Here is a 27,962-nt window from a genome sequence, read left to right as displayed (position 1 = left end):
TAAACATAAACACTCAACTGGGCACGGATCCCATTGACTGGCTGGGATTCTTTTCTTCCCATGCGGCAGAGAGGATTCCGTTCATGCACAGAGTGCCGTTTGCTGGCCAGTAAGCTCCCCTCCCCTCTGAGCAGGCTCAGGGCACCTGTCTGCACAAAGGAAGCCACCCTCAGCCGCTCCCCCACAGCCAAGCTCAAACAGAGACCTTGAGGACTAGGCACTTGTGTTTATAATGTAGGAAAGAATCGGAACGGAATTGCACCCAGCATTACCACAGATATAAATCTCTCTTTATAGGAGCTTTGTTCCCTAATGGTTGTTGTTGTTCTTTTGCGCACATCATTTGCATATCATACCAGATACAAATACATTTCAAAGTTCAAGAGTTTTGCGGGTGAGTGGAAGTGTTTGGTTTTTGTTTAAAAACAAAAATTACACGGTCCTGACGGTTGCATCCCTGCTGCTTTCCCAAGGAGGAGCCTTCAAAGATTGGGCAGTCCCAAATGCTGGAAACGCAGCGCAGCTGCAGATTCCAACTTGTGGTGTGCCTGGTCCAAAAACCTTGCCGCCCCCTGGGGGCTCCCGGCTGGGGGCTACAGCTTGGTGTTCCGGTGGAAGGCTGAGACGTGGGGGGAGGCGCAGGCTGGCTGGCTGTGCCACGTTGAAACCGGGTAGAGGCGGTGGCGGAGAACACTGTCGTAAGAGGTGGGGTAGTGGGCCAGCGGCTGGCACAGGTCAGAGGGCTGAACGGAAGCAGTTAATAAGGGGGTGGGGAAGGCCGGGATAATGAACGGACTGATGGACAGGGAAGGAATCAGTGAGGCCGATTGCCCTTTCAAGTGCTCCCCCGGGGTGCTAAAGTTCACAGGGAGCCTCAACATCGTCCCTTTGTACATATCCTGAACCTGAGGCACGGGAGCAACTGGAAAACCTGAACTCTGCACAGCAGCCTTGGGCTTTGCCACCGCCTGCTGGCCGCTTGGGGAAGTGCCACGCTCCAGCCCATTGCTGGACTGCGCCTCCTTGACGAAAGGGGTGACGGCCTTCAGCCTCTTGCCGTGCAGGAACAGCTCCTCTTCCATGGCTCGTTTCTTCTGAGCCAAACTGCCGGCCTGCGCTTGAGAAACTGAATGGCCTCCGTTCTTAAGGACTTGTGGGCTGACCTTGGCCAGGGTGGCCACCGGGGGCACCCACGAGGGCTTGGCGTGGGGAAAGGGGGAGGAGCCTCTCTTGCCCCCGGGGCTGCTCACCCGGAAGGGGGAGGTTTGCTGCTGACCATCCCCTCTCCAGGAGGGCAGAGGCTGACTCGGCTTCCGGCGGAGATCTTCTGGCTGGTCCCCGGAGCCTTCCTGCTTTTTCTGAGGCAGGCGACTCAACAGCACATCGCTGCCAGGCTGCTGATAGGCAGAAGCTGCGGCCACCTCCGGGAAATTCTTAAAGCCACCATAATACTCCACTGGTCCTCGAAGAGGATGGCAACTTATGGGTTTCATGACCTCACCTCGGGATGTGTGGAAGTAGCCCCTGACGAGAGGTAGACCGGGCGATGGGTGGCCCCCGCAGCAAGCATCGTCTGCTTTCTGAGGCAGGTGGCCCTCCATGAGGCTCGGGGACGCTTTCAACCCCCCTTCACTGGCTTTCGAGGGCTGAGAGGAACCAGCTGAGCCAATGGACCCGTCCACCTCCCGTGCTGGAGTTTGCCCCTCTTTCAGGGGGAGGCTGGCGGCCAGCGGATTCTTGGGACCAGCCTCTGTGTCCGAGCCAGGGATCTCTCGGATCCTGGCCTTCTTGTACTCTGGGCAGTGGCTGAGGTGCTTCTGGTGACCATACAGGGACTCATCCTTGCTCACCTGAGCCAGGAGCTTCTTCTTAGCCAAGGGAGACATGATGCCGTGGTTCCCTTTGAAGTAGAAGCTGGAGAAGAGACGCTTGTAGGCCTCGGAGCAGCCATGGGCACGGCAGTTGCCACGGCAGGCGTCAGGGGCCTGGCTCTCAGAGGCCTCGCGGCTGTTTGGAAGAGAGGGGCACCCCTCGGGCTGCTCTTGCAGTTGGCTCTGCTCGGGGTCGCTGGCAGGCTTGGTGGCAGAGGCAGCATCGGGGGTCGGCTTCTCTGGCAAGATCTGCAATCAAAAGAGACATTTACGGTACAGGTGGAGATTGGGACCTGTCAGGAAGGGGGGAGGCAACTTGGGGTACAGGAAACGTTTCCATTCACTGGTTGGTGAATGGAGCGCATAGTGGTGCAGCCCCAGGTAATATCATAGCTGTACTGTTAATTGGTTGCTGCAGCTGTTTCGCTTCCAAGGAATCCTTGTCTGTTCCTTCTGCGCTTGCCAGTTCAGAACTGCACTTTGTGCCCCTAATAACATGGACTGTGGTGCATGGAAAGTTAAGCCAGTGAACTGGGTTCCCTCCAGCTGCCTTGGACTGCAACTTGCCTCAGCCCCAGCCAGAATGCCAAGCCCCACCCTGCTGATGTTTTCACCCCACTAGATACAGCAGAGGGTGCAGAGAATGTTCCTTACTACTACTCTCTTTACAGCTCAGAAACTCAGATCTGTGTGTTCTCTGCACTTGAAACAAGAAAATGAACTAAATCAGCCCAAACTCCTATTGCAGTCTGAATTAAAGGATGAAAATAAAAATGCTTTTGCACACTGTTTTCTACATGGTGCCTCAAAACCCTGCCTTTTGGCAGATGGAATTTCAGCAGGAACTGCCTGCTCACTTCAGGGAAAGAAAGGCTTGAAACTTACATTTAAAAAACCATTATCAGGAACCCGAGTTCTGATCCAATGCCAAACACAGCAGAATACACAGCAACCCAGCTAAACCAGATATGGGGAAACTTCAGCCCTCTGGATGGTGCTGAACCACAACTCCCATCATTCCTGGCCACCATCACTCCTTGCAGGGGTTTGTGGAAGCTGTAGTTCAGCAACATCGGGAAGCCCACAAGGTTCCAGCCAACTGTGCTACACGCTTCTAAGATTTACCAGTTTCCAAGCCAAAGGCCATTGCTGCCAGCCCTGCTCCTCCACTCCCCCATCTGCAAATCTTCCTGCTCAGCCTCCTGGACCAGTGACAGCACCTCTGACCCACAAGGCCATTTCCTCCAAACCACCCCTGAAGTCCCATGAGGTGTCAGGTGAATAGCTGTCAACGTTTCCCCTTTTTTAAGGGAAATTCCCTTATTCCGAATAGGATTCCTCACAAGAAAAGGGAAAAGTTGAAAGCTATGGTCAGGTGCTGGGCAGGTACACAAGCCAATTTACCCTGACCTTTGACACCTGAGGAGAATTAACAGGCAAAGCAAATCAGATGAAGGTGGTTGTTATTGACTGACCACTAGAGGGCAGTCAAGCTCCAAAAATCTTCCAAGCCCAAGGGATTGGTGGTACAGCGGATGCTTGCGTTGCGAATGTGATCTGTGCGGAAGGCACGTTCGCAACCTGCAGCGCCGCATCTGTGCATGTGCGGGTCCTGATTCGGCACTTCTGTGCATGTGCAAAGCGCAATTTAGCACTTCTGCACATGCGCTAGCGCCAAAACCCAGAAGTAACCCGTTCTGGTAATTCCAGGTTTGGCGCAGTGTGCAACCCGAAAACGCGCGACCTGAAGCGTCTGTAACCCGAGGTATGACTGCAGTTATTAGCCGAGAAACAGAGGAGGGGGCGGGAGGCATAAGGGCCCCCAAAATTACACCGCCCCAATGTTTTGGCACCCGAACCCCACCAGCTGTGGGAGAGCTTTACCTGGTCCCTCAGCTTCTCCTTCTTGGCCCTCTTCTTCTCCACAGGCCCCTTTGGCTCTCTGGACACCTTGTACTGCTTCCGGGGCTTGGCAGGGGGCAGGGGCTTGTCGTCTTCGCCTTTCAGGTGCCGGACGTACGGGAGGACCAGCCTGAGAAGCAGGTGCAAGACAAGGAAAAGAACATCATGTCATGGCGGGGCGGCGAGAGGCCATCGGCCGGCTGGCCACACCCGCTACTGAAGTTCCTCAGCCCCACAGCCAACCCACACATGCAGAATTTCCCACAGGTTCTGCCAAACGCAGCAGATTTTTGACTCAGCTGTCGTTTTAAAACTTTAAAGAAAGCCTCTAGTCCTCATGGTTGTGAAAGTGTGTTTGAAATACACAGGCAGTATCTCCAGCCCAAAGTTGCCCAGTTTTAGAATAATTACCTGCCCTTTCTCCATTAAGCTATTCCTTGCCAAAATTATATATATGGAGCAAAACCTGCTAAAGCATTGATAAGCCCAAGTTACGAGCTTTGACTACCTATACTTTACTGCAGAGCCATAAACGGCTTTAAATTTAGCAGTTAGTTACAGCAGCGGAGCATGCTCACAGCCTGTCCAGGGAGGAAGTATGCGCCCTCACCAGGGGGCTGTGAGCGGAGGGCGAAGGAGCGCCCTGCGCCTGGCCAGCCCCTGCCACCAAAGTGACACGAGTCGTGTGAGCGACACCGGTGCAGGGCTGGCTCGGGGAGGGCGGTGTGAGCAGCACCCCCCCCCCATGTGCCCAGGGCAGTTGCTCCAGAAGCCCCCCCCCCATGCTATGCCCCGGGTGAGTTACATTTAACTAAAATCCAGCACATCACCATGAGGTGCCTTTTGAAGATACCAAGGAAGCGCAAAATAGTTCTGTTTATTAAAGCAGAGGTTTTTGATTCTTAGAAGGAACTGGCATAGATACTTAGAAAGGAACAGAAAGTGACCTTTTCCTTCCCTATTACTGAAACACACCAGAAGCAAAATAGTCCAAAAAATTAAAAGAGCACGAAACTAAAGCTGTGGTTGATTGATCTCTTACTTATAAATGTATTTTACCGAAGGCTTTGCTTATTTATTTGCAGTTCAGTTCAAGTGCAAAATCCAAGAGAGACTTTCTGGGTGCAACATTTAGATCCACTGTCTTGCCTGGGGAGCTGAAGTGGGGTCCTCCAGATGTTATGGCTGGACTACAACACCCAGCCATGCTGGATGAGGCCGGCAGGAGTTGGAGTCCCTCCACATCTGGAGAGAACCTGACCCTGGCCTTGTTTGTGCCTCCTGGACAGGTCCCCTTCTTGCAGGAGCAGGTAGGTCATGCAGCTTCTGGCCCCTCCAGACATCATTGGACTACAAGACCCAGCCAGCGCAGTCCAGCAACACCCGGAGGGTGCCAGGATGGCCAAGGCTAGTGAAAAGAGAAGCAGCAGCAGCAGCAGCAGTCGAATACCTCTCGTAATGCCTCCGTGTGCAAGTAGCAGCGCTGGTGCTCCCTGGGCTGCCCCCCAACATGTCATACACGTTCTTCCAAAGACGCCTCCCAGTGACCTGCAATGGGAAGCAAACGAGTGAAGCCCCAAGATGCCAAGGGGGGGGGGGGGAGCGAGCTGGTATTACGAACACACAAACATTCACCATTCACAAGAAAAGATAAACCATCCCTTGGCAGGATGGGGGTAAGGAGAATGCCAGTTGCTGGGGAACACAATTTTGAGAGTGCTCCTGCCCTCCAGTCCTGCTTGTGGACTCAGCCATTGTGACCACAGGCTACAGGATGCTGGACTCAATGAGCATTTGGTCTGATACGGCAGGCAGCTTCTTCTTAGCCTCTCCCAGCTTCAGGATTCAAAATGTAGTTTGCAATAATGGGGAAGCCCTAAATTACAGCAGCAACAACTGGAGCGGTGTTTCACTAGTGCCCTACTTGCACTATGCACTTAAAGCAGTACCATACCACTTTAAACAGTCACAGCTTCCCGGGAAGTGCAGTTTGCTAAGGGTGCTGTTGGGAGACCACAATTCCCCTCACAGAGATGCTGTTCCCAGAACGGTTGAACAATTAATCCCTCTTCCCGGGGAACTCTGGGAATTTTAGCACCCTTAGCAAGCGACGTTTCCCATGATTCTCTGGGGGGATTCCTTAACTATTTAAAGTGGTATGATAGTATGTTAAATGTGTGCTGCAGCGGTTACCTTGCTTGAGGTGAGGGTTTGTTTCGCAATGTTTTTATTTGTGTTTGCTGAAAATGGCACTCCTCTGATCCCTGCTGCCTCACACCCAACTCCTATGCTGGGCTTAAGAGTCCGCTTTTGCCCACCAGAGCTAGCTGGCCTCTCCCCCCTCCCCACCTTGTTCTTCACACAGCTGTGAGCATCAATAACATCACTGACTCACTGATATGTTTTCGTAAACTACTTTTTCTCCACCGTCACCTTGCCAATGTATTTTGGTAACAAGAGATGCCTGTCATGAGCTGCTTTGAGCACCCTTTGCTGTGGAAAGGTAGTGTATAAACGAATTAAATCAATCAGGCAAATCCATCAATCAATCAATGGGCCATTTTAGATCACTGGAGATTTGGGACAAACTTACACGGTATCTGTCAGGTATCAAACAGGCTGTCAGTGGCCAGTTATGTCCCCATCTCACCAAAAACTGGAATAATACGTTCATGGCAATAGTGTTAGTTGTAGTATGTCCTTTCTTACTGCTTATAGAAACTGGTGGCTGTTATATTTGTATGGTATATTGTATGGCGATAATACAGTGGTACCTCAGTTTACGAACTTAATCCGTTCCGGAAGTCCGTTCTTAAACCAAATCCATTCTTAAACTGAGGCACACTTTCCCTAATGAGGCCTCCCACTGCCGGTGCCCTTCCATCATTCGGATTCCGTTCTTAGACCGAGGTAAAGTTCGCAAACTGGGACACTACTTCCAGTTTTGCAGAGTTCATATACCAAATAGTTCGTAAACAGGGCTGTTCTTAAACCGAGGTACCACTGTAAACCAATATGAAAATAGTGTTGTTTAGGTTTTATGTTCTGTTGCTCGCTGCTATGGGTACATTTAGTGGAACACAAATAAAGCAACCCAGGCAGCCTTAGCTAATCTGCCCCCTCCTGAAGTTTTGGACTAGGACTTGCATCAATAATAATTATAAATTTATTTATACCATAGCTTTTTCCTTGTCAGACTCAAGGCAGCTTACAGATAAAAAGAACTGCTAAAATCATTTTAAAAACCAATCATTAAAATAAGGTAAAACATTGATAGAATTAAAACGACAGGTAGAAAGATGATAGACAGATTTATTGATGGGCTGCATCAATAGGAGTATAGCATCTAGATCAAGGGAAGTAATAGTGCCACTGTATTCTGCTCTGGTCAGACCTCACCTGGAGTACTGTGTCCAGTTCTGGGCACCACAGTTCAAGAAGGACACTGACAAACTGGAACGTGTCCAGAGGAGGGCAACCAAAATGGTCAAAGGCCTGGAAACGATGCCTTATGAGGAACGGCTAAGGGAGCTGGGCATGTTTAGCCTGGAGAAGAGGAGGTTAAGGGGTGATATGATAGCCATGTTCAAATATATAAAAGGATGTCACATAGAGGAGGGAGAAAGGTTGTTTTCTGCTGCTCCAGAGAAGCGGACACGGAGCAATGGATCCAAACTACAAGAAAGAAGATTCCACCTAAACATTAGGAAGAACTTCCTGACAGTAAGAGCTGTTTGACAGTGGAATTTGCTGCCAAGGAGTGTGGTGGAGTCTCCTTCTTTGGAGGTCTTTAAGCAGAGGCTTGACAACCATATGTCAGGAGTGCTCTGATGGTGTTTCCTGCTTGGCAGGGGGTTGGACTCGATGGCCCTTGTGGTCTCTTCCAACTCTATGATTCTATGATTCTATAATTTCTTCTTACCAGTTCGTAGGCTCCCAGCTTTTCCACAACTTTGTAGATCTTAAATAGGTTAACTAGAGGAAGAAAAAACACATCCAGAAATCAGCACAGCAAGAGATAACAACAGACTGCAGTTCCTTAGAAGTGCAGAAAACCTCCTTCCTGAAGACCAAATGTTTCATTTAAGCAAGCCACTAGTCCTCATGGCTGAAAAAGTTGTGCTTGAAAGGGCCTGATCACTTATTACACGGCCTTTTTAAAAAATGAGGCAAGGAGGAGGGGAGGGAGGGGGTTAAGCTTTCCCTCCAGAGCCATGACCTCAGGTTAAAAAACGAAAAAACACCACACACAGAGCAATTAGCACTGGAACCAATATGAGGAGGTTTTGGGGGTTTTTAATGATCATTGACACATGGGGAAGTGGGGTGACCAAGATCAAGGCTGGAGTGGAAAGGCTTAAACCTCCCCCACACCTGGTTTTTTAATTTATTTTTTAGAACCACTACATGATGTTAACATTTGCCACTTCTCCAGCTTCGGAGGGACTAGGTCCAAAATCCAGTGGCTGAGGGCTCCTGGAACCTTCCTAGGGCACCAGAAGAATCGGAATAAATATTACATACATTTTTTTAAGGTAAGATAAAATTATGGAAATATCTGCAGAAATGTGGAGAACTGAATTTGACACTGGAAAATGGGGACCTGAGGGAAACCAAAATGGAGGGCAAGGGACGTACTCTGCTTGAAGCCGAGGTGAGGCACCCTCTCGATGGGCGTGTGGCGGTCCTTCATGAACTTGTATAGGCTGACAAGGAAGGCCTGCTCCTCTTCCTTCTCGCTGCTGAGCATCTGCTCATCTCCAGAGTCCTCTGCTGGGCTCTTCTCCCCCGCTTCCAAAGCCCCATCTGCCTTGCTTTCAGGAGACCCCTGAGGTGTGAGGATGACACACAAATCTAAGCAATGGAGAAATCAAGGAGGAGCAGGAGGAGCACAAGACCAGCCAAGACCCAGAGAGCTGAAGTGAAAATACATCCCAGCAGATGTCCAAGATGGTGATTCTTTTTGTTGTATTTTTAACCATTATTACATTTATGCTCCCCCTTTTCTCCAAGGACCTCAAGGTGGTGCACATGCTGTGCCGAAGAAATATTTCATGTTCCGCTCCCCCTCCAAAAAATCATTTGCCATCCATTCATGAGAAAAGGAATTGATCTTGGAAATTACCAATGGGGGAACAATATTGATGGCCTTTTTATGACTTGGGTGCAAGGCTTTTGGCATGTTTAGTTTACTTCTGAGGCAGCAGGAGGGTCCTTTCTTCATTCCACAAATCACCTCATAAGTAGTCTGTGCTCTGAAGCCTTCCCGGGTGCCATGCAGGGAAGCATCAGGAGGGAACCCCTCCCACGTGGCTTGTTCAGTCAGGAAATGTGAGCAGCTGGGGAGGCTGCAGATATCTAGAGAAATGTTCACTGGAAAGATAACACACACCTACACCAACCCTTGGCCACCTCACAACGGCCACATTCACACCATACATTGAAAGCACTGTGATCAGGACCATCCTGCCCACAAGGCAGAGGGAAGCAGCCCTCCTCAGGTGGCAGAATCCTTCGGGGAGGTGTCCCCACAGGCACCCCACCCACCACTGCCATGTAAGCCCAGAAAGTGAGGCTGTGGGGTCGGGGGGGTCAGCACCTTCCCATTTTGCCTCAGGCAGCAAAACAGGGCGGACCACCCCTGACTATGATACCGCTGCAAACAATTATAGCTTCAGCCACAGAATTCTGGGTGTTTTGTTAAGTTTGTTAAGGTTGCTGAGAATTGTTAGGAGACCCTGATTCCCCTCACAGAGCGACAATTCCCAGAGTTCCCTGGGAAGAGCGACAGATTGTTAAGGCAGTCTGGGAATGGTATCTCGATGAGGAGAACATGTACACAGTGGCATCACAATGCTATAGCTGCATGGTGTGAATGTGGTCTATGACAGAGAAAGAGCAAGACCCCGTGCCCAACAGAATTCTACAGAGCCCTGGGAACGAAAGAGGAAAACGGAGTTTATTTTCACAGGGGAAATACAGGTTTCTGCACAGCACTGACTGGCAGCAGCTCTGCATGGTTTCAGGGGCCGACCTGGAGAGAGAAGTGTTCAGCTCTTAGAAATCTTCAAAGATCATCATGCAAAAATAATACTATATGCTGTTCTTTAAGGTAAAGGTAAAGGTACCCCTGCCCGTACGGGCCAGTCTTGACAGACTCTGGGGTTGTGTGCCCATCTCACTTAAGAGGCCAGGGGCCAGCGCTGTCCGGAGACACTTCCGGGTCACGTGACCAGCGTGACATCGCTGCTCTGGCCAGAGCCAGAGCCGCACACGGAAACGCCGTTTACCTTCCCGCTGGTAAGCGGTCCTTATTTATCTACTTGCACCCGGAGGTGCTTTCGAACTGCTAGGTTGGCAGGCGCTGGGACCGAGCAGCAGGAGCGCACCCCGCCGCAGGGATTCGAACCGCCGACCTTTCGATCGGCAAGCCCTAGGCGCTGAGGCTTTAACCCACAGCGCCACCTGCGTCCCTATGCTGTTCTTTAGTTGTATGGAATTTCATCTGCTGAGTGACTCTGTCTTGGCCCGGCCTGCCTCTAAGTTAAGGTTACCAGATTTTTTTCAATGAATTCAGGGACACTTTTCAACTTCCTACTAAATAGATGGTTTTTGTCAGGGGGCTGATTTGTAAATCCGGGGACTGTCCCCGGAATACGGGAACATCTTGTAATCTTGTAACCTTTCTCTAAGTCAGCCTTTGCCAACCTGCCAACCTGATGCCCCAGCCAGCAAAGGCAGATGAGAGCTGTAGTCTAAAACATCTGGAAGGCCCCAGATTGGTAAAGACTGCTCTAACTGTTGGACAGCACAACCCTTGGCCCCCAGATGAGGGCTCAAAATGCAGCCCCAAGGTTGCCTAGATTTCCATTCCCAGCTTATTGTGATTTTGCTGTGTATACTTTAAACCAGTTTCTAATTTAAAAAAGCAGGCGGGGGGGGGTGTCTTCTTATGGGGCCAAAATCATTTGCTCTTGAAGAAACAGAAAACAGATGGGACTTTTTTCTTGTTTTGAACAGCTGCATAAGCCAGAGCTCTGGAACTCGTGACCTGCAACCCCGGACTCACTTAGCAGGGAAGGGAATAACAAGGAGTCTGTTTTCCCGAGAGAGAGCAGAAAGGACTGCAGCAGAAGCCGAAGGAAGTCCACAAGCAGCGCTCACTTCTCGCGCCACCTCCAGCGCACACAGACTACCTTGCCTCCTGAGGGAGGGAGGGGGCAACTTGCTTTACACGCAAAAGGCCCCCAGCCTCTCCAGGTAGGGCTGCTGGGAAAAGACCCTTGCCTTGCATGAAATCCAGAGAGCTACCGCCAGTCGGGTCCACACTGAGCTAAATGGAACAGCCGTCCCCTTCAGTAGAAGGCAGCTCCTGATGTTCCAAGATCACAGACTTCAAAGCTGGGCAAAAAGAACAAAAATTAGTGGCTGTGCAGATTGCGGGAAGCACCTCCATGGCCCAAAACATGGTGCCACAAACAAGTAAAGCTGCAAGGTGGCTTGTGGGGGAGAGAAAGAGGAAGCCTGCTAAATCCCCATTCTCAGCTGAAACAACGTCTTTACTTGACACCTGCCCTATCCTTCAGGGCATAAACCTTCTCAAGGTAGCTTACAAAAAGAGGGGAAACAATAAAACATAGGAAGATTTAGAATGCACTTAAAACCACTCCGACTAAATAAACACCTGTATATAAAAAGGACCCAGCTGTGCTCCCTTACTAGCTTGCATAAAAAGCCAATTAAATGCAGAGTGAAATGGAAACGGCTTTCCAGGTCTGCTTGAGGGCAGCTTACTAAAGAGGTCAGATGTACTGTCAAGCTCGGCCACAGTGCTGATGTTATTCCGATACTGTTTTAATTGTCGGGTTTCTAGGACACCTCCAGGGTTTTTAAACAAAGAGGAGGGGTGAGAAATAGCCACAGAATTTTTCTTTAAACAAACCTTCTGCTTGCAAGGCAGAGCTACGGCGTGTGCCATGGAAATGCCAGAATGCTTACACAGATTGGATCAGTCTCATTTTCCCCGCCCCACTTTCCGCACACAAAGCGCGGCTGTTCAATCCCATCAAGAGCTGTTTTTGTGGTCGGAGGCAATTTATTAGCTCCGAAGAGTCGCCAGCTTGTTCAGCTTAGAGAGGGAGAGGGAGAGAGAGAGAGAGAGATGTCGAGTGTATTATATGCCTGGGATTGGGCAGGTTGCCAACTTGGTCAGAGTGCTGGGATGTGTGAGAACACAAGGGACTGTTTCCAGGAAAACGGAACAGCACAAATTCTCACTCTCACACACCCTCCCGCCCTCGGCTCAAAAAACGTTTCTTGCGTTTTGTTTTCTTGGTTTTTTGTTCTAAATTTTCCGGAGTTATAAAACTTGTTGCTATTTTTGGTCAAGGCAGCTGCTCGGCACTCAACACGTCTGCTCCTTTCTATTCTTTTCCCCGCTCACGATAGACATGTTATTTTAGCTGTGGGGCTATTTATGGGGCTGCTTCTTTTTTCAAATGAATCTAATTTTGAACTGGACAGAGAGCCAAGCTGACGGTGTTTGCAAAATGCTCTCCCCCCCCCCAAGCGGTGGCTGCAGGACTACCTAGGTCCTGCCTAAAGGAAATTTAGAGTCTACAAGTCTGCAGAGATTGTGAAATTTAGGAAGGGTTGCCGGCATTCAAGCTGAAGATAGAACACTGTATCTTTGCACGGGCCACTCCCCCCCCCCCCCGCCCAATATTGCAGGTAACATGATACAAGCATGCTTTTCCCTACAGTGTGCGCATTCATTCCACCATCATATCCAGTCAAACAGGTGTTGCAGGCATTCATATAGTTTCCAAAACCTGTTGGACTGGCGATTGTGGCAGGACAAAAGAAACGTGTTTGTGTTTGTATGTGGCAAATATCCCTGAACTATGCTTACTTTACACTCTTGTAAAATTATTGTCCTTCTCCAGCCTTACTTTACCTGGCACTGTGCACCATGCTAATCAATTGCACTCCAGGTCATGTAGAGGACGAAACTACTCATGGATGAAATTCACTGGGTAGCCCTAAGTGTCTCTCTCTCTCTCTCTCTCTCTCTCTCTCTCTCTCTCTCTCTCACACACACACACACACACACACACAAAAACACCTAACCTCCCTCACAGGATTGTTGTGAGGATAAAGCAGGAGAGCCACGTTCATGAATGGAAGGCAATATGCAAGTGTGATGAGACAGATGGACCCATATTCTGCAATGCCTTTCTAGGAGTGCTGAGCTATAAAAGGTCAGCCCTCATCTGCCCCATTCCAAAGTGGTCCAAATTCTGCACAATGTATTTTGTACAAAAATTATTTTCAGAGATTGAAGGGGAAGAAAAGGATGCCCCCCCACCCCCCAACTACTTCTTAGCAACAGAGAGCTCATTTCAGAATTTCACACAGGTTTCTTCTCCCCAACATACACGACACTTGCATTTTCAGTTTCTCTCTTTTGACGCTAAACACTCTGGTTTCGAAATTTTGACATTCTCCTCCTTTTCTTGTTTAAACCCTGCCCACAAACCTAGGCAAATGTGAGCTACTCAACTGCCAACACTGAAGAGTCTATGTGCCACGGTGGAGAGTGGGGGTGGTGAAGAGAGAGAAGTGGATGAACCCCCAAACTTACTAGGGGTTGCAGACTCCAAGTTGCTGTGAACTATTATATTTTGGGTTGACAAGCCAAGATATTAGCATGTGGTTGCTGCCTCCCACCCTTTGCATGAGCCATAATTTTAACCAGGAAGTCGCTAATGAACTATAGTTTCCTATTTCATCCAAACTAGGAAACTAAGGGCTACCCACCCTTGGTTTAAGATCCTGGCTTGTTCCAAAGCTGGCAACCCATCGTTTCCTTGTTTCTATGAAACAGTAAACTATGGTCAATAAAATATTTCCTGCTTTAAACACAACTTGCATGAAGGGCAAAATGTGTGCTCATTTCTTGGCTTGTGAAACCAAAGTAATGGTAACCCAAACCAATTCAGTGAGTCAGCAACCCATAGTACGATTGCAGGATTTTAAGCCAAGATATGATCCTCTAAATGGGACGCAGGTGGCGCTGTGGGTTAAAGCCTCAGCGCCTAGGGCTTGCCGATCGAAAGGTCGGCGGTTCGAATCCCTGCGGCGGGGTGCGCTCCCGCTGCTCGGTCCCAGCGCCTGCCAACCTAGCAGTTCGAAAGCACCTCCGGGTGCAAGTAGATAAATAGGGACCGCTTACCAGCGGGAAGGTAAACGGCGTTTCCGTGTGCGGCTCTGGCTCTGGCCAGAGCAGCTTCGTCACGCTGGCCACGTGACCCGGAAGTGTCTCCGGACAGCGCTGGCCCCTGGCCTCTTGAGTGAGATGGGCGCACAACCCCAGAGTCTGTCAAGACTGGCCCGTACGGGCAGGGGTACCTTTACCTTTACCTTTATGATCCTCTAAACCAGCTCTCTATCAACTCAATTCAACTTCCAAGTCACTCCATAAACAGGTCAAAAACATCAAAAGAGAGTTCAGTAGCCAAACCCAGGACAAGCAGTCAGAGAAGCACTCCCAAAATGAAGCTGCCAATTTGCTGGGGGGGGGGGAGTGGAATAACTAACTGAGAGTTGGCTTCTACATATGCTTTGCTCTCCCTCCCCTTTCAAGCCTAAACTATAGTTCACCGATACATCTGCACCAATGCTAACTGTGGGTGATGCTAATCAGGATTCCTATCTTACCTGAGGTTTACAAACCCTGGTCAAGATAGCAGCTCCGGTGGGAATCAACTACAGTTTTCAGATCTGTTGCGAAACTGTGGTCAATGCAAACATGGGAAGAAATGGGGGGGGGGCAGGGGAAAGGGAAGGTGCATGCATCCCCAAGGCTGGCTCCCCATTTTCGTATTTTGATTTGAAGGAAGCCAGCATTTCTGGGCCAATCGTAACTTTTTGCCAATTCAGGAGGTCAGTGTTCTGCATGGGTCACAGCCTGACTCCAGGTAGATGGCACTAGTGGTGCTGCCATCATTTTTATATCTACACACACACACCCCAGCAGCCTTTCTGAGTTTCTGTCAAAGACGTGACATGAGAATTGTAGGGGCAGAAATAGAAAAGGCATCACTGGCAAGTCGGCACCAGGCACTCCAAGAATCTAGATTCCAATCATGCTTGGAAGGATTGTCTTGAGGTGCAGATTTCTCATTAGAGCTCCTGGGTCCTAATGCCCATCATTTTTATATGATTCTACAGAACCTTTCATTTTGCACCCCTTGTAACAAAACTTTTCTATTTTTAAGTGATAAGCAATCCACTTGTTTTACTGTGTCTATGCGAGGAGTCAACCCTTAAGCACCCCAAGAAGGAAAGATTTTGTTCTCTATCTTATTCAAAGCTGAAACAAAATATAGACAAGATTCTAAGAAATATCTCAGATTTAAGCTGGCATATGCAAGTTGGGAATTTTGCAAAGTCCTTTTCTTTTTTCTTTGCTCCAGTTCCACCTTTATTGCCACTAAATTGCAAGTACTACAGGTACACCCCATTCCATTTAAAGCCTATGGACGCAGGTGGCGCTGTGGTCTAAACCACTGAGCCTCTTGGGCTGACCTTGAAGGTCAGCAGTTCAAATCCCCGCAACAGAGTGAGCTCCCGTTGCTCTGTCCCAGCTCCTGACAATCTAGCAGTTCGAAAGCACCTCAAAGTACAAGTAGATAAATAGGTACTGCTGTGGCAGGAAGGTAAACGGTGTTTCCGTGCGCTCTGGTTTCTGTCACGGTGTTCTGTTGCACCAGAAGCGGTTTAGACATGCTGGCCATATGATCCAGAAAGCTGTCTGGTGACAAACACCAGCTCCCTCTGCCTGAAAGCAAGATGAGCGCCACAACCCCATAGTCACCTTTGACTGGACTTAACCGTCCAGGGGTCCTTTACCTTTACTTCCATTTACAGAATAAGCCTCAGGGTGATAGAATGGTTTGCTTTGATGTTTGAACCTGAGCCTGCCCACAAACAGTTGCTTGTTTAGGACTGACAAACTAGCACCTGAAAGCATAGTTTGAACCTGATTTTCAAAGCAGATTCAGCTAACTGGGGTTCGCTGCTATGTCTGAACTTACAGACCACTGACAAACCACATTCTGGGTCACTGCTCCAGTTCAAGATGTGAGTGCAGAACACATGGAAAAAAAGAAACAGACAAGCAGGTCTATCCCATTGTATGCTTGTACTTCTGGGAGATCAAAGTAGCCCAAACCATGGTTCCACAATATGTCAAAATCCAGCCTCTATATTGTGCCTCCTCACTCAATTTTTTCAAAGCCCACAGAGCCTTTGCTTACTATTTTAGTCCTTGTCCCAAAACAAAATGAAGTCTAAACACCTGAAACTTAGAGCAAGTGTGACAGAGTTAAGCTGCATCTAGTATTATGAAGATAAGCCTAAACAAGTCTTCTATGCCTTCCTGCAGTTTGTTGAAATATCCAACACTGCACAAACTGTGGTTAATCCAACCTATAATTTGTTGAAACAAGCCAAATTCAAATGGTAGGTTATGAAACTAGCTTGTTTCAACAAACCATAGGGTAGAGTTTATGGTTTGGCTGGAACACTAAACAATGATTAATCTAGAATGGAAGCAGAGGCTTTCTACCTCCCACTTACAGCCAAGCCGGAGGTGTGTGAGCATAAGGTTTGCTGCGGCTCGTCCTTCCATGAGTGCTGCCTAAGAGTGTTCAGTCTAGACCAGGAAGAGGCAAGTTCAAAGCCCCAACCAACCACTAAGCTCATTGAGTAACGCTGGGCCAATCACTAATCTTTCTCCCAGGATTCAAGCAAGGATAAAACAGGACTCTGCCCAGAGATTCTTAGAGGAAAATGGGATAAATATGTTGTTCACTAGCTACACCATGTCATGTCTCCGTCATGTCTGCTGTTGAAAATTTAGATTGCAGGCTGTTGTATGTTTAGTGTATCATGGCCATTCATGGCACCCATTGATTAAACAAACACATCCAAATCTAGAGTTATGCCAATGCCAGCAAGTTGCCTTCCAGGTGTTTTGGACTACCACTCCCATCAGCCCCAGCCCCAGCGGCTCTAGAGCAGTGGTTCTCAACCTGTGGGTCCCCAGATATTGTTGGACTACAACTCCCATCATCCCTGAGCTCTAGCCTTGCTAGCTAGGGGTGATGGGAGTTGTAGTTCAACAACATCTGGGGACCCACAGGTTGAGAAAGGCTGCTCTAGAGGGCTACAGGTTGGCAAAAGGTTGGTCGAGATTTGCAAAGGCCAAGATCTAAAGGTTTTGAAAGAATATCATCACAGATGTGTTAGGATTCAATTCTTGGCTTTAGTGATGCAATTATTATTACAATTTTCACTCACCACTTCTTCCAGCTTCTCTGGCGTGTTTTGATGCTCTTCAGCGCCAGGGCTTCCCACTGCGGTCTCTTCTGCCAGGGACAGCACCAGAGCATTCTGGGATTCGCTCTCAGCCATGGGAATGGTCTTCTTTTTCCGCTTGCCTTTAAGGCTGGGTGCTGCAACAAGGGAGAAGAGTTGAGAAGCCATTAAGAACCAAGACCCAAGTCCCATTCCCCTCAAATCAAGAGACCTTGAGTGACAGGGACCCCTACCCTAAATCCCAGCAATATCCAAACCCACCTCAGGAAGACCAAGGAGGAAACACCCCCTGAAGACATTTGAGGCAGAGGAGAGGCTGCCAGCAGATGGGGCGGGGATCTTTTAGCCATAGGCCCACTGCCCACCGCCACCTGTTCTTCTGGGGTAGGGGCACAGTTCAGAGGTGCTTCGTACGAAGGCAAAATCAGATTTGATTCTGGAATTTCCAGTTAAGCAAAAGGGATCAGTCAGCAGACATGAAACTGAACAACACACACAACGTGACAAAGTTTGGTAGTGTTTTGAAAGCAGACGCGAAACAGCACTGCCCAAAACGCTGAGGAGCAACCTCCAGTCAGCATTTGGCCACCTGCTGCCTTTTCTCCTTCGCCACCATAAGGCCACCTTCACTCCATACATTTAAGTGCTATGCTACCAATTTACACCACCATGGATTTCTCAGAAGCATCCTGGAAAGTGCCATTTGCTAGGGGCTGAGAGTTGCTAGGAGGCCCCTATTTTCCTCACAGAGGTACAATTCCCAGAGTCTCCAGGAAAGAGGGATGAAGCCACTTTGAGAACTATTGCTCTGTGAGAGGAAACCCTCATCGCCCTTAACAAACTACAGCTCTCATAATCCCTTGGGGAAAACCATGACTATTTAAAGTGGCATTGTACTGCTTAAAATGTGTGGTACAAATGTGGTCTAAATCTCAACCTCTGCCCGCAGGCCCCACGTGGCCCATGGATTAGCTGTCTCCACCTCCTGCTTGTCTGCCTCAACAGCACCCAGAATCTATGTCTCCTCCATGGTCTGCCTCCAACAAGAAATTCTGGGCAGGAGACAGCGATGCTTGGCTCTAAGGTGGGGCCCCAGCTGAGACTCCACTGGAGCGGTTTTCTTAGAAGAGATGTCTCCTTTGACGCATGCAACTCAATGGTTTCCTGCTTGGAGGTGCAATTGCACACAAGAGCAAGTGAGAATACGGCAGACAAGCAAGACTACAGAGTTTCCACTTTCGCTTTCAAGGTGGTTTCCTGAATGGTGTGGGCCTTGCCCCCACCAGCCACATCCTTCCCTCCTAGACGCTCGTCAACCAACTGCCACAAGCAAGCCCTCCAAAGTCCACTCTCAGTGCAAAAACCACCTCCTTTTTGCATGTGGAGACGCAGGAAGCCTCTTGCGCAGTCAGAATGCGCCCATCATTTCCACCTGACAGTGCGGCTGAGGGAGGGGGAAGCCAAGATGGGCTGCAGGCAGCAAAACAACTCTGCTGATACTTGGGAAGGTGAAAAAGCCTCACTCTTGAAGCTTTCATCCAAGTCAGGGAATATCACCTTTTTGCCTGCATAACCATTTTATGTTAATCTGTGCCTCTCCTGCCAAAAGGATTAAAATGGAGCAAGAGTAAAATGAGTGTCCACAAATATTTGAACCTTTTATGACTCAATTTACACCAAAGCGTTTACAGGAGAAAAAACTTGCAAAAATTTACATAACTAAAGAACTATCAAAAACTACATAATTAAAAGTGACGATTCAAAAAGACTAGTTAAGAATGAATTTTTAGGAAGGCACCTTATACAGAGTAAGACCAACAATCCCTCGAGCTCCACATTGTCTACAACTACTGGCAGTGGCTCTCCAGGTTTCAGACAGTGGAACTCCCTCCCTCCCCCGCCTGGGAGATGCTGAAGACTGAACCTGAGACCTTCTGCATTCAAAGCAGATGATGCTCTACGCACTGAGTTATGGTCCTCCCTCATCCATTCACCAAAGGATTATCACCGCAAAGTCAACAGAATGCTCTCAAGAATTCACCCAAGTCTTCAATTTCACCATTCAACATGAAATTCAGAAACAGAGAGAAATTTTACCTCAAAATTCAAGTGTTTTCAGACCTTTCAGTATCTTGTCTGGTTTCTGGCAAGTGTCAACTGTCAACTGCTAAATCCCACTGAACGTTATCAGTCAAATATTACCTCCTGCCAACACTCAAAACCACCGTTTCTTGTCTGCTATGAAATACTGCCAAATGCCAAGCAAGAAACAGTGAAATCAAAATATTGCCACATGTCAAAACAACTACTGAATACTCAGTGAATATTAAACATACAGGGAGTAGCTGGAGAACATTCGGTACATAAAATTCACAGAGGACAGAATCTGGTTCAGATCTCACCAGATCCACACTCTCTCTGTGGCCTGAGGTGACCCACAGTCCGTGATCCTGAGCTTTCCATCTGCAATACAGTGGGAATTCTGACAGACTTATTGGAAGATTTACTGCGGTAATATTTCTGAGGGACTCTGGACACTCAAAACATGTCCATCATCCTCTCTCACTAGCCAAAACAAAGCAGCACTTGACAATATTTTGGGAAGTCTTCTGCATCCTTGGCCAGCCTTAACTTTACTTGAATCCTGTCCAAGAAAACCAAACTGGTGTTTCTTTCAGAGAGCATCCCAGGGAGAATGGAGGTTATTGTGGCTTCCCAGGAACAAGCTACTTCCAGCTGATAGTGGAACACATCATCATTTGGAAGAGCTGCATCAGGGCTTTTTGTGGAAGGCTGTGACGTAGGAAGGAGAGCAGGGAAGAAGATGACAAAGTGCAGAAGATAAACCAAGAGGTGCTCTTATTTATTGGGAGGGCCTAGAAAATACTCCTTGCATACAGTCATCAGGAACGGTAACTCACAGAGATGATGGTGATGATGATGATGATACTTATATGCCACCCATCTGAGTTGCCCCAGCCACTCCGGGTGGCTCCCAATAAAATAATAAAAACACAGTAAGATAGCCATTAGAAATGTCCCTGCCTTCACATCTCTTCTTAAAGTCATAGAGTTCTTTTCCTGCTTGACATCTGATGGGAGGGCGTTGCACACAGTGGGCACATAAGCGAGGTGGTGCGCCCACAAATTTACAAGGTGAAGAAAAGGCCCATTTCTAAAAAGAGGCAAGGCAGACAGGGTGGGGGTGAGGTGGGAAGAGGCGGGGGTGGCAAATGTTTTATCCACCTCACTCCCCCCCCCCCCCCCATATTTCTGGCCACTTTTGTCCCTTTCCCAAACATTTCACCCTTCCCTGCAAGCCAACTGCACACTATTCACCCCCCCCATGTCAGTGGGGGGGGGGGCAAGGGGGAGACTAGCAATGGGGCACAGAAGGCTTTAATCACCCCAAATGTGCCAAATTCAAATACGCAACGATCTCTCCCCACACCAAATTGTGAGATTTGGCTTTTGTGACGTGTTTTGCTGTTTTATTTTTCTACATTATTTGCTCTCTATTTATTTGGAAAATGTAACCTCTTTTTTTATTCATCCCTATTCCATGTTTTATTTTTATGTATGTTGTCTCCACACTTGCTGTAAGCCATTTCTCCTTTGTCTCTGTTGACCTGTGGTCATCTATGTAAGAACCTTCTCCGTTTTGGAAAACTTTAATCCGCTTCAGTGACTGGGCTCCCAGCACATGACACTGCAATAGCTGTCTAAAAAATCAAGGCACACAAAGACTCCAAACCCAGGAACAGAGGAAGAGGCAGGCTGCTCGCTCTGGCTCTGGAGGAAAACAGAAGGAAAACAGAGTTTTGAGCCCTTTCCAGTCCTCTGCCCCCTCATCCATTTCCAGCTCGTGTTTGCTAAAAGAGTTTGTATGTTTCCCTCCCTCTCAGACCCCCTGCAGGAGTCAGTGAGCTCACCCCAAACACTCACATACTGTACAATGAGGCAGTGGGGGGGGGAGAGAGAGAGAGAGAAAGAAGAAGAGAATTATAAAAAGGAGGGGGAAGCCTTCCAGTTGAATGTTCTCTGGAAATGAGATCATAGCCCACGGCAGCCAAAACAAGTCCAGCTTCTGAGAGGATTACTGGACATGATGACAACTTTGGGAAACAAAAAAAGAAAAAAAGGAAAGAGTGGGGAGGGAGAAACCAGCTTAGCCCCCCCCCCTTTAAGCTTTCACAAGGAATTAAAGGAGGCATGGGGAGGTGGCACTGGTAACCCCCCCCCCAAACTCAGTGCCAAGGTGAACATCTTTTATGAAAACTGTGGGTGGGTTTAGGGAAGGGACAGGGGGAGTAAAATACCCATGAAACCCAAACAAGTTAAATTGGAAGCAGAGTTGAAGGCTTAGCAGGATGGAGGAAACAACACAGGATGGTCCCATTTCTCTCCTCTGCACCCCCTCCAGACAAATGCCCTTCATTCACTTCAGAAAAAATAGTCTGGTTTGGAGGGGGGTTGGAGGGTTGCTATCTAACGATGCTTGGTTGGTATTGGGAACGAAAGCCAAAACAGCGGATTTTCTTCCACCCGCTACCTCCAAAATGATTTATCTAGAAAAGTCACCTGAACCCCATTGCCACCATTTGAGGGTTTGGGGGGGGTGGCAAGAGGTGACTTGGCTGCTTCTGCCACCACCATTGCCACCTGTTCATGAGACTGGCCACTCCAAGCTCTTGCAAACCCAAGAGGGCAACATCTGTGCAAGTGGGAATAGCAAAGCCTTTGCCCGCAGAAAGCCACCCCTCATGTGAACTGGTCTTTCTGCCCAACTCCCCCCACCTAAAATGGTTTTCAATCTGAAGCCACAGCTCTGCATTTCATTTTCCTTTGACAGTCCTAAAAACACCTGTTTTTTTAATTCCCTCCTGGCCCCCACCATAGAAAACAGCTGCTTGCGGGACTCTGTGTGGCTTAAATAAAAACAATTGTTTTCCATCCACAGTTGTGGAATTGACGCATGGGTGGGAGAGGGGCGCACACCAGCTCCACAGTCTGTAACCTCAGCAGAGAGAGAGACAAAGAGAGCGAGAGGAATGTGCTGACCTCAACCCAATTATTTGTCCTTCCATCTGGGGCAGATTTAAGGCTTTTGGAGTGATGTGCCGCCCCATCCCAGCGCAGGCCCCAAGTGGGGTAGTAGCCTCAAACCCATTTCAGAGATGAGGAAACAGAATAAGGAAGTAAAATAATGCCATGGGGGGGGGGGTCAGGATGGTGTCCTCCCTTCCAGAAAGACTGAAGGGGAATTAATTACTTCGTCGAACAATGGCAGGTTAATTTATGGAACTCTCTGCCACAAGTCACAAGACTTGTATAAAAAGTGGAATACACTTAGGAATACACCAATGCTAGTCCTACTCAGAGTAGACCCACTGAAGTTGACAGACATATCTAACTTGGGTTTGTTCTTTTCAATAGGCATACTCTGAGTAGAACTTAGTTGGATACAACCCATGGTGACCAATTTAATGGCTCATAAGGACAAAGACTAATAGAACCTCCATCTTCAGGGCTACTCTACCTTTGGCTGCCAGATGCCAGTGACCAACAACATTGAGGCCCTGCTGATGAGCCTCCCAGAGGCATCAGATTGGCTGAGTAAGAAACAGAATGATGGGTTCAATGGACCTTTGGCCTGATCCAGCCATGGCAAATCTTATAAAAGCAGTTGCCCAAGGAGAGATCTCAGAACAGCCATTTCAGAGCTGCTATTTGAAGCCTCTTTCCAGAGAAAGCAACTTAAAAACAACAACCCAGCAATAAAAACCTCAAACACAATGACAAAACATCAGGGAATGAAATGGGGAAATAAGATTGTCAATGCCAGTAAGTTAAAAAAAAAAAATACAGTTAAAGAGAAGAACCACAGATCAGTTTCAAAACTTCAGGGTGAATCATAGAAATCAGACACAGCTTAAAGGCTATGAGCTCATTATGTTTGTTGTTCTCAGAGTTGGAGGGGCAGGAAGGAGGGGTGGTCTCTGCCTAAGCCATTCTGTAGAGCAGGGGTGGGAATCTGTAGCCCTCCACAGAATCACAGAATTGTGGAGTTGGAAGGGGCTCTGAGGACCATCTGGTCCAACCCCTGGAAATGCAGGAATTCATGACCGATGGCTAGCCAACCTCCGCTTAAAACCTCCAATGGTGGAGAGCCTACCATCTTCCGAGAGAGACCGTTCTACTGTCAGAAGGTCGGAATCTCCTTTCTTGTAATTTGAAGCCACTGGTTTGAATCCTCCCCTCCAGAGCAGGAGAAAACAAGCTTGCTCCATCTTCCATGTGACAACCCTTGAGATATTTTGTCCGACTCCAGTTCACCACTGAGCAGGCTAACGGGGGCTGATGAGCATTGGGAGCCCAGAAATGTGTGGAAGGCCATGGGTTCCTCAGCCCTGCTCCAGAATATAGACCCCTGTCCCACCCTGGAAACATATGTAGCTGACTTGGACTGAATTGGACAACTGGTCCATCTAGCCCAGTATCGTCCACACTGACCAGCAGCTGCTCTCCAGGGTGTCAGGCACAGCAAGGGTCTTTTCCCCCAGCCCTACCTGGAGATGCTTTTGGGGACTGATCCTGGGACTTCCGCATCTCTACCACGAACAACGCCCCTTTCACAATCTTATCTGGCCTCCCACCTATAGTTTTAAAGAAAGCAGCATTAATCACTGTTTCGCTGGTAAGGAAGTGAAGCAACAAGACTGTCAGCCTGCATTTCATCTCAACGGCATCGTGACACGCGGCCTGAGAAGGCAGAAGACCAGCAGGCCACTCCATCTCCAGCGGGAATTTCCCGCGAAGCACATTGATTTCTCAGCATCACCAACAAATGACCTCATTCTTATATGTTCCTTATATAGCATGTGTAAGATCAGAGAACATCAGAAGAGCCAGTTGTGGATCTTCTGCGTAACATGTAGGTTGGCCCCAAGCGTCCACACCTGTGTGGCCCATAATATGCCCAGCGCCAGGAGAGAGACGTGATTCCACAGGAGCACAGAAAAACCAAAGAAAGTGGAAATGGGTCCAGAAACCAGCAGCACACTCCCTTTTTTAAAAAATAAATAAAAGTGCCCCCCCCAAGCTCTCGAGGTGCAGAAATATCCTTGAAAGCATGCGGACAACTGCTTCCAACCTCTCAGAGGAATATTTTCAGTGGTAGGAGGTGGGACTTCAGAGCATTTGTCTCGCCCTGGAAGAACAGATTATGCCAATGAGAAACAAAAAGCAAAATCGCTAGAATAAAATTATGCAAAAGTAAGAGAGAAGATCCGCCTAAGCACTCCGCTTGTGGGATTTTATACAGGCTGCAGAATTCAGTTATTCTCAGTGCAGGATTTGGAATGGATGGATGTGACACTTGAAAATGGGGGTGGGGAACCGCTGGCCTTCCAGATGTTTTGCCAGACCCCACACTTCCAGTTGCCTCTGACCATTGGACAAGCCGGCTGGGAGTGATGGGAGTGAAAAGTTCAACAGCATCTGGCCTAAAGGAAGTGGAGCGTGTGTCCATGTGAACGAGGGTGATTTCTTAAAGGACCCCCCACTCCACGACTGCAACACCATTCTGAACTGGAAGAGTGGAGGCGCTGCTGGCATTTCAAATTCCCTGGCTCCTGCTCAGCTCCTGCTTTGCCAATGATGCCAGGATGCAGTTTTATTTTGCAGCGATTTGTATCCCTCTTTCTCACAGGGTCAACAATTTCTTCCACTCCTAGGTATGCCAAGCAGCCCATGAAAGAAAGGAGACTGCCGGCTCAGTCCTTCCACAAGCAGATGCGCTATTCATTCAGTGAAAAAAAAAATGTTCTTGGGAAAATGAGAAAGGTCAACAACCTAGAAAAACATTTCTGGGCTGATGCGGAAGCAGCAGCCCAAAGCCGTTAGCATCTTCAAAGAATGTAGATCAAGCCACTTTCAGGAAATGACACAGAGTACAATACACCCAGGGCTGCGTGCATTCAATAGAGCACATATTCTTTTAACTCTTTAGGGGCTGAGATTGGCAGGGCGGGAGCGTGGTGGGAGGGGGAGGCCTCTTCTGGGAATGCGGGGGGGGGGGGGGGAGAGACTTTTGCTCACAGCTGACACAATAAATTAGCTGAGAAGAGCAAGAGATTAAAAACCACAACAGGAAAAGGAATGACCAAATATGAGAAGGCAGTGCTGAAATTGACTAAATTGGAAGGGGGGGGGGGGAGAGAAGAGAACTGAAATCAAAATTACCAGAAAGTCCACGAAGGACTTTAAAAAATCAGCGGGGGGGGGGCGGTAGGTGGAAATCTCCTTATAAGTACTGGGAAAACACACAAGAAAACTTCAGACAAAGTTTATGCTGGGTTTCTTTTTTTAAGGATCCAGTCACGTGGACGGAGTTGGCATGCCCCATGTTCCGAATACCAAGAGGGGGGAGCGGGGGGGGAGCTTGTTTTGTTTTAACAGCAAACTAAGACGATTTCCAACAAGCAAACTGGCTGGCTTGGCAGATCGCGCTCCCCCCCGCCCGCCCGCCTCCCGCAACCCGCCCTCTGTTCTTTCCTCCACCTGCTCAGAAATGCAAACTCAGGGACTTTTGCAACTTAATCGCCGCCAATTATTATCTGCTGAGCCGCGCAAAACGGGAAAGAGGATTTGCCTAGAGCCCGGTCCGATGGTTCCCCGAGCAGAAAAACAACAACAGTCGCGCATCGCTTGGACCCCCCCCCCGCCCGCCCCAAAGCGGACACAACTGAAAACAAGGCATCCCTAAGAAGAAGACAAGCCGCTTCCTCGCTCCCCCCCCCCCCCCCCGGGAAGGCGACGGGGTAAAAGTCGGATCTTCGCGGAGAAACGGGATTCAGGAGAATTCTCCCAAGCGGGTCCAAGAAAGGAAGCGGCTTCGTTTTATTGCAACCTACACTCGCTAGAAACAACTCTCCGGAAACAACTAACTGTTATAATGGATCTCCGAGGAGGGAAAACGCGTGTCCTCCCCACGATAAACACCCAAAGTTTTCCCCCCACCCCCCCGATCGGAAGTCTCCCCTCCAGCAGAGGTTGCTAAACGCAAACAAGACTTTAAATCAGCGCAGGGGGTCCAAAGCGACCCTCCCCTCTGTCCCCCCCCCCCCCATCCCTCGCTCCTCCGCGCCTCCCAGCAAGTTGCTAGTCCTCAGCGCGCCCCGCTCGCCCGCTCACCCATCGCCCGGAGCGCCGATCCTGCCCGGCTCCGCACCCGCCGCAGCTCCCAGGTGATGCTCCGTCCGCACCACAACGGAGCCAGCAGCGCTTTCTCTCCGCGGAGCGCGGCTCGCCGGGCGCCTCATCCTGCGCGCTGATAGGGCGGCGCCGAGCACCCGCCTCAGGCGATTAGGGAGAAGGGCCGTCACTCAGGCCAAAGGGACCCGCCTGCTCGGTCCGAGTGGATTCTGGGAAGTGTGGTTCGGAGAGAAGGAAACTTCTGCACCATCAATGAAAAAAGGTGTCCCAGTGGGACAGCCATCCTTGTTTGCTGTGCTGAAAGCATCAATCTTCCACAGGATCCAGGTGTTTCAGCTGACATCTTGGGACTGCTGGGAGCTGTCCGAATCATCTGGAGGGCATCTGGCTTAGGGGTGCTGCCCTGTACAGTGCTGAGGATCCGGGATGAGAAAAGCCACAATGGAGATGGCAGAAGAATCCCTCACAGAGCCTTTGGGGAGGGCTAAGCCAGGGTGTGGCCCTCCAGAGGTCCTTGGCCCCCAGCTCCCATCAGCCACCCAATTAGCACGGCCATCAGTCAGGGATGAGGGTGGTCCAGCAACCTCTGACAAGGACCAGAGTTTGCCCCACACCCCCTGTTTTAAAGGCAGGCCCCTCTGACATTGGCATCCTTGCCTCCAGAAGTCCAGGGCTGGCTCAGATCATGGGAGATTTGGGGCGGTTAAATGAGCGGTCTGCGATCAAATAAAGATTCTTATTAATATTATTATTGCAGATTTGGTTCCCTGCCCATCCTTCACTATATGCTCTCAATCTGGGTTAAGGTAAAGGTAAAGGTACCCCTGCCCGTACGGGCCAGTCTTGACAGACTCTGGGGTTGTGCGCCCATCTCACTTAAGAGGCCAGGGGCCAGCGCTGTCCGGAGACACTTCTGGGTCACGTGGCTAGCGTGACATCGCTGCTCTGGCCAGAGCCAGAGCCAGAGCCAGAGCCGCACACGGAAACGCCGTTTACCTTCCCGCTGGTAAGCGGTCCCTATTTATCTACTTGCACCCGGAGGTGCTTTCGAACTGCTAGGTTGGCAGGCACTGGGACCGAGCAGCGGGAGCGCACCCCGCCACAGGGATTCGAACCGCCGACCTTTCGATCGGCAAGTCCTAGGCGCTGAGGCTTTAACCCACAGCGCCACCTGCGTCCCTCAATCTGGGTTACAGCAATCTGGGTTACAGCAATGTAAAAAAAACAATATTAGAATCCATTCAAACAACTGGCAAAAGGATAATAAATGCAACTGCAAGCGCATTCTGAACACCTTCAGAAATAGTATCTTGCTCATCCTTACAACAGCCCTATAAGGTAGGCAGTAAGTATTATGACTTGCCTATTTTATTCTGTCAGTCTATCAGTTTATAACCCTGCCCTTTGTCAAACAGCTCCAGGACTGGTTACATGCAAATAGGAAACACTGCTTACAAAATAGGTTACATGAAAATTTACAAAAACACGAATAAACAGCAACTGATCACAAAATAGAACCACTGCATTCTAGCTCTGGGCACTCAGGTGCATCATTGCCAAGGTAAAGAGTGTTGGCACCAGATACACCTC

The 27,962-nt window shown here is 49.1% G+C and overlaps 1 protein-coding gene across 1 annotated transcript; it reads right to left on the bottom strand.

Annotated features, from left to right (window-relative positions):
* Positions 1 to 211: 211 nt before the first annotated feature.
* Positions 212 to 26,499, bottom strand: ARID5A (AT-rich interaction domain 5A). The gene is made up of 7 exons (XM_079987475.1): positions 26,352 to 26,499; positions 17,139 to 17,293; positions 8,412 to 8,601; positions 7,696 to 7,748; positions 5,224 to 5,321; positions 3,756 to 3,903; positions 212 to 2,120 (listed from the first exon to the last, which is right to left on the bottom strand). The coding sequence occupies exons 1-7, from the start codon at positions 26,353 to 26,355 to the stop codon at positions 594 to 596; spliced, it is 2,175 nt and encodes a 724-aa protein (XP_079843601.1). The 5' UTR covers positions 26,356 to 26,499; the 3' UTR covers positions 212 to 593.
* Positions 26,500 to 27,962: the final 1,463 nt, after the last annotated feature.

This window comes from Podarcis cretensis (assembly GCF_951804945.1).
Source record: "Podarcis cretensis genome assembly, chromosome: 8".
Lineage (NCBI taxonomy): Eukaryota > Metazoa > Chordata > Lepidosauria > Squamata > Lacertidae > Podarcis > Podarcis cretensis.
This window is presented reverse-complemented; position numbering and strand designations above follow the sequence as displayed.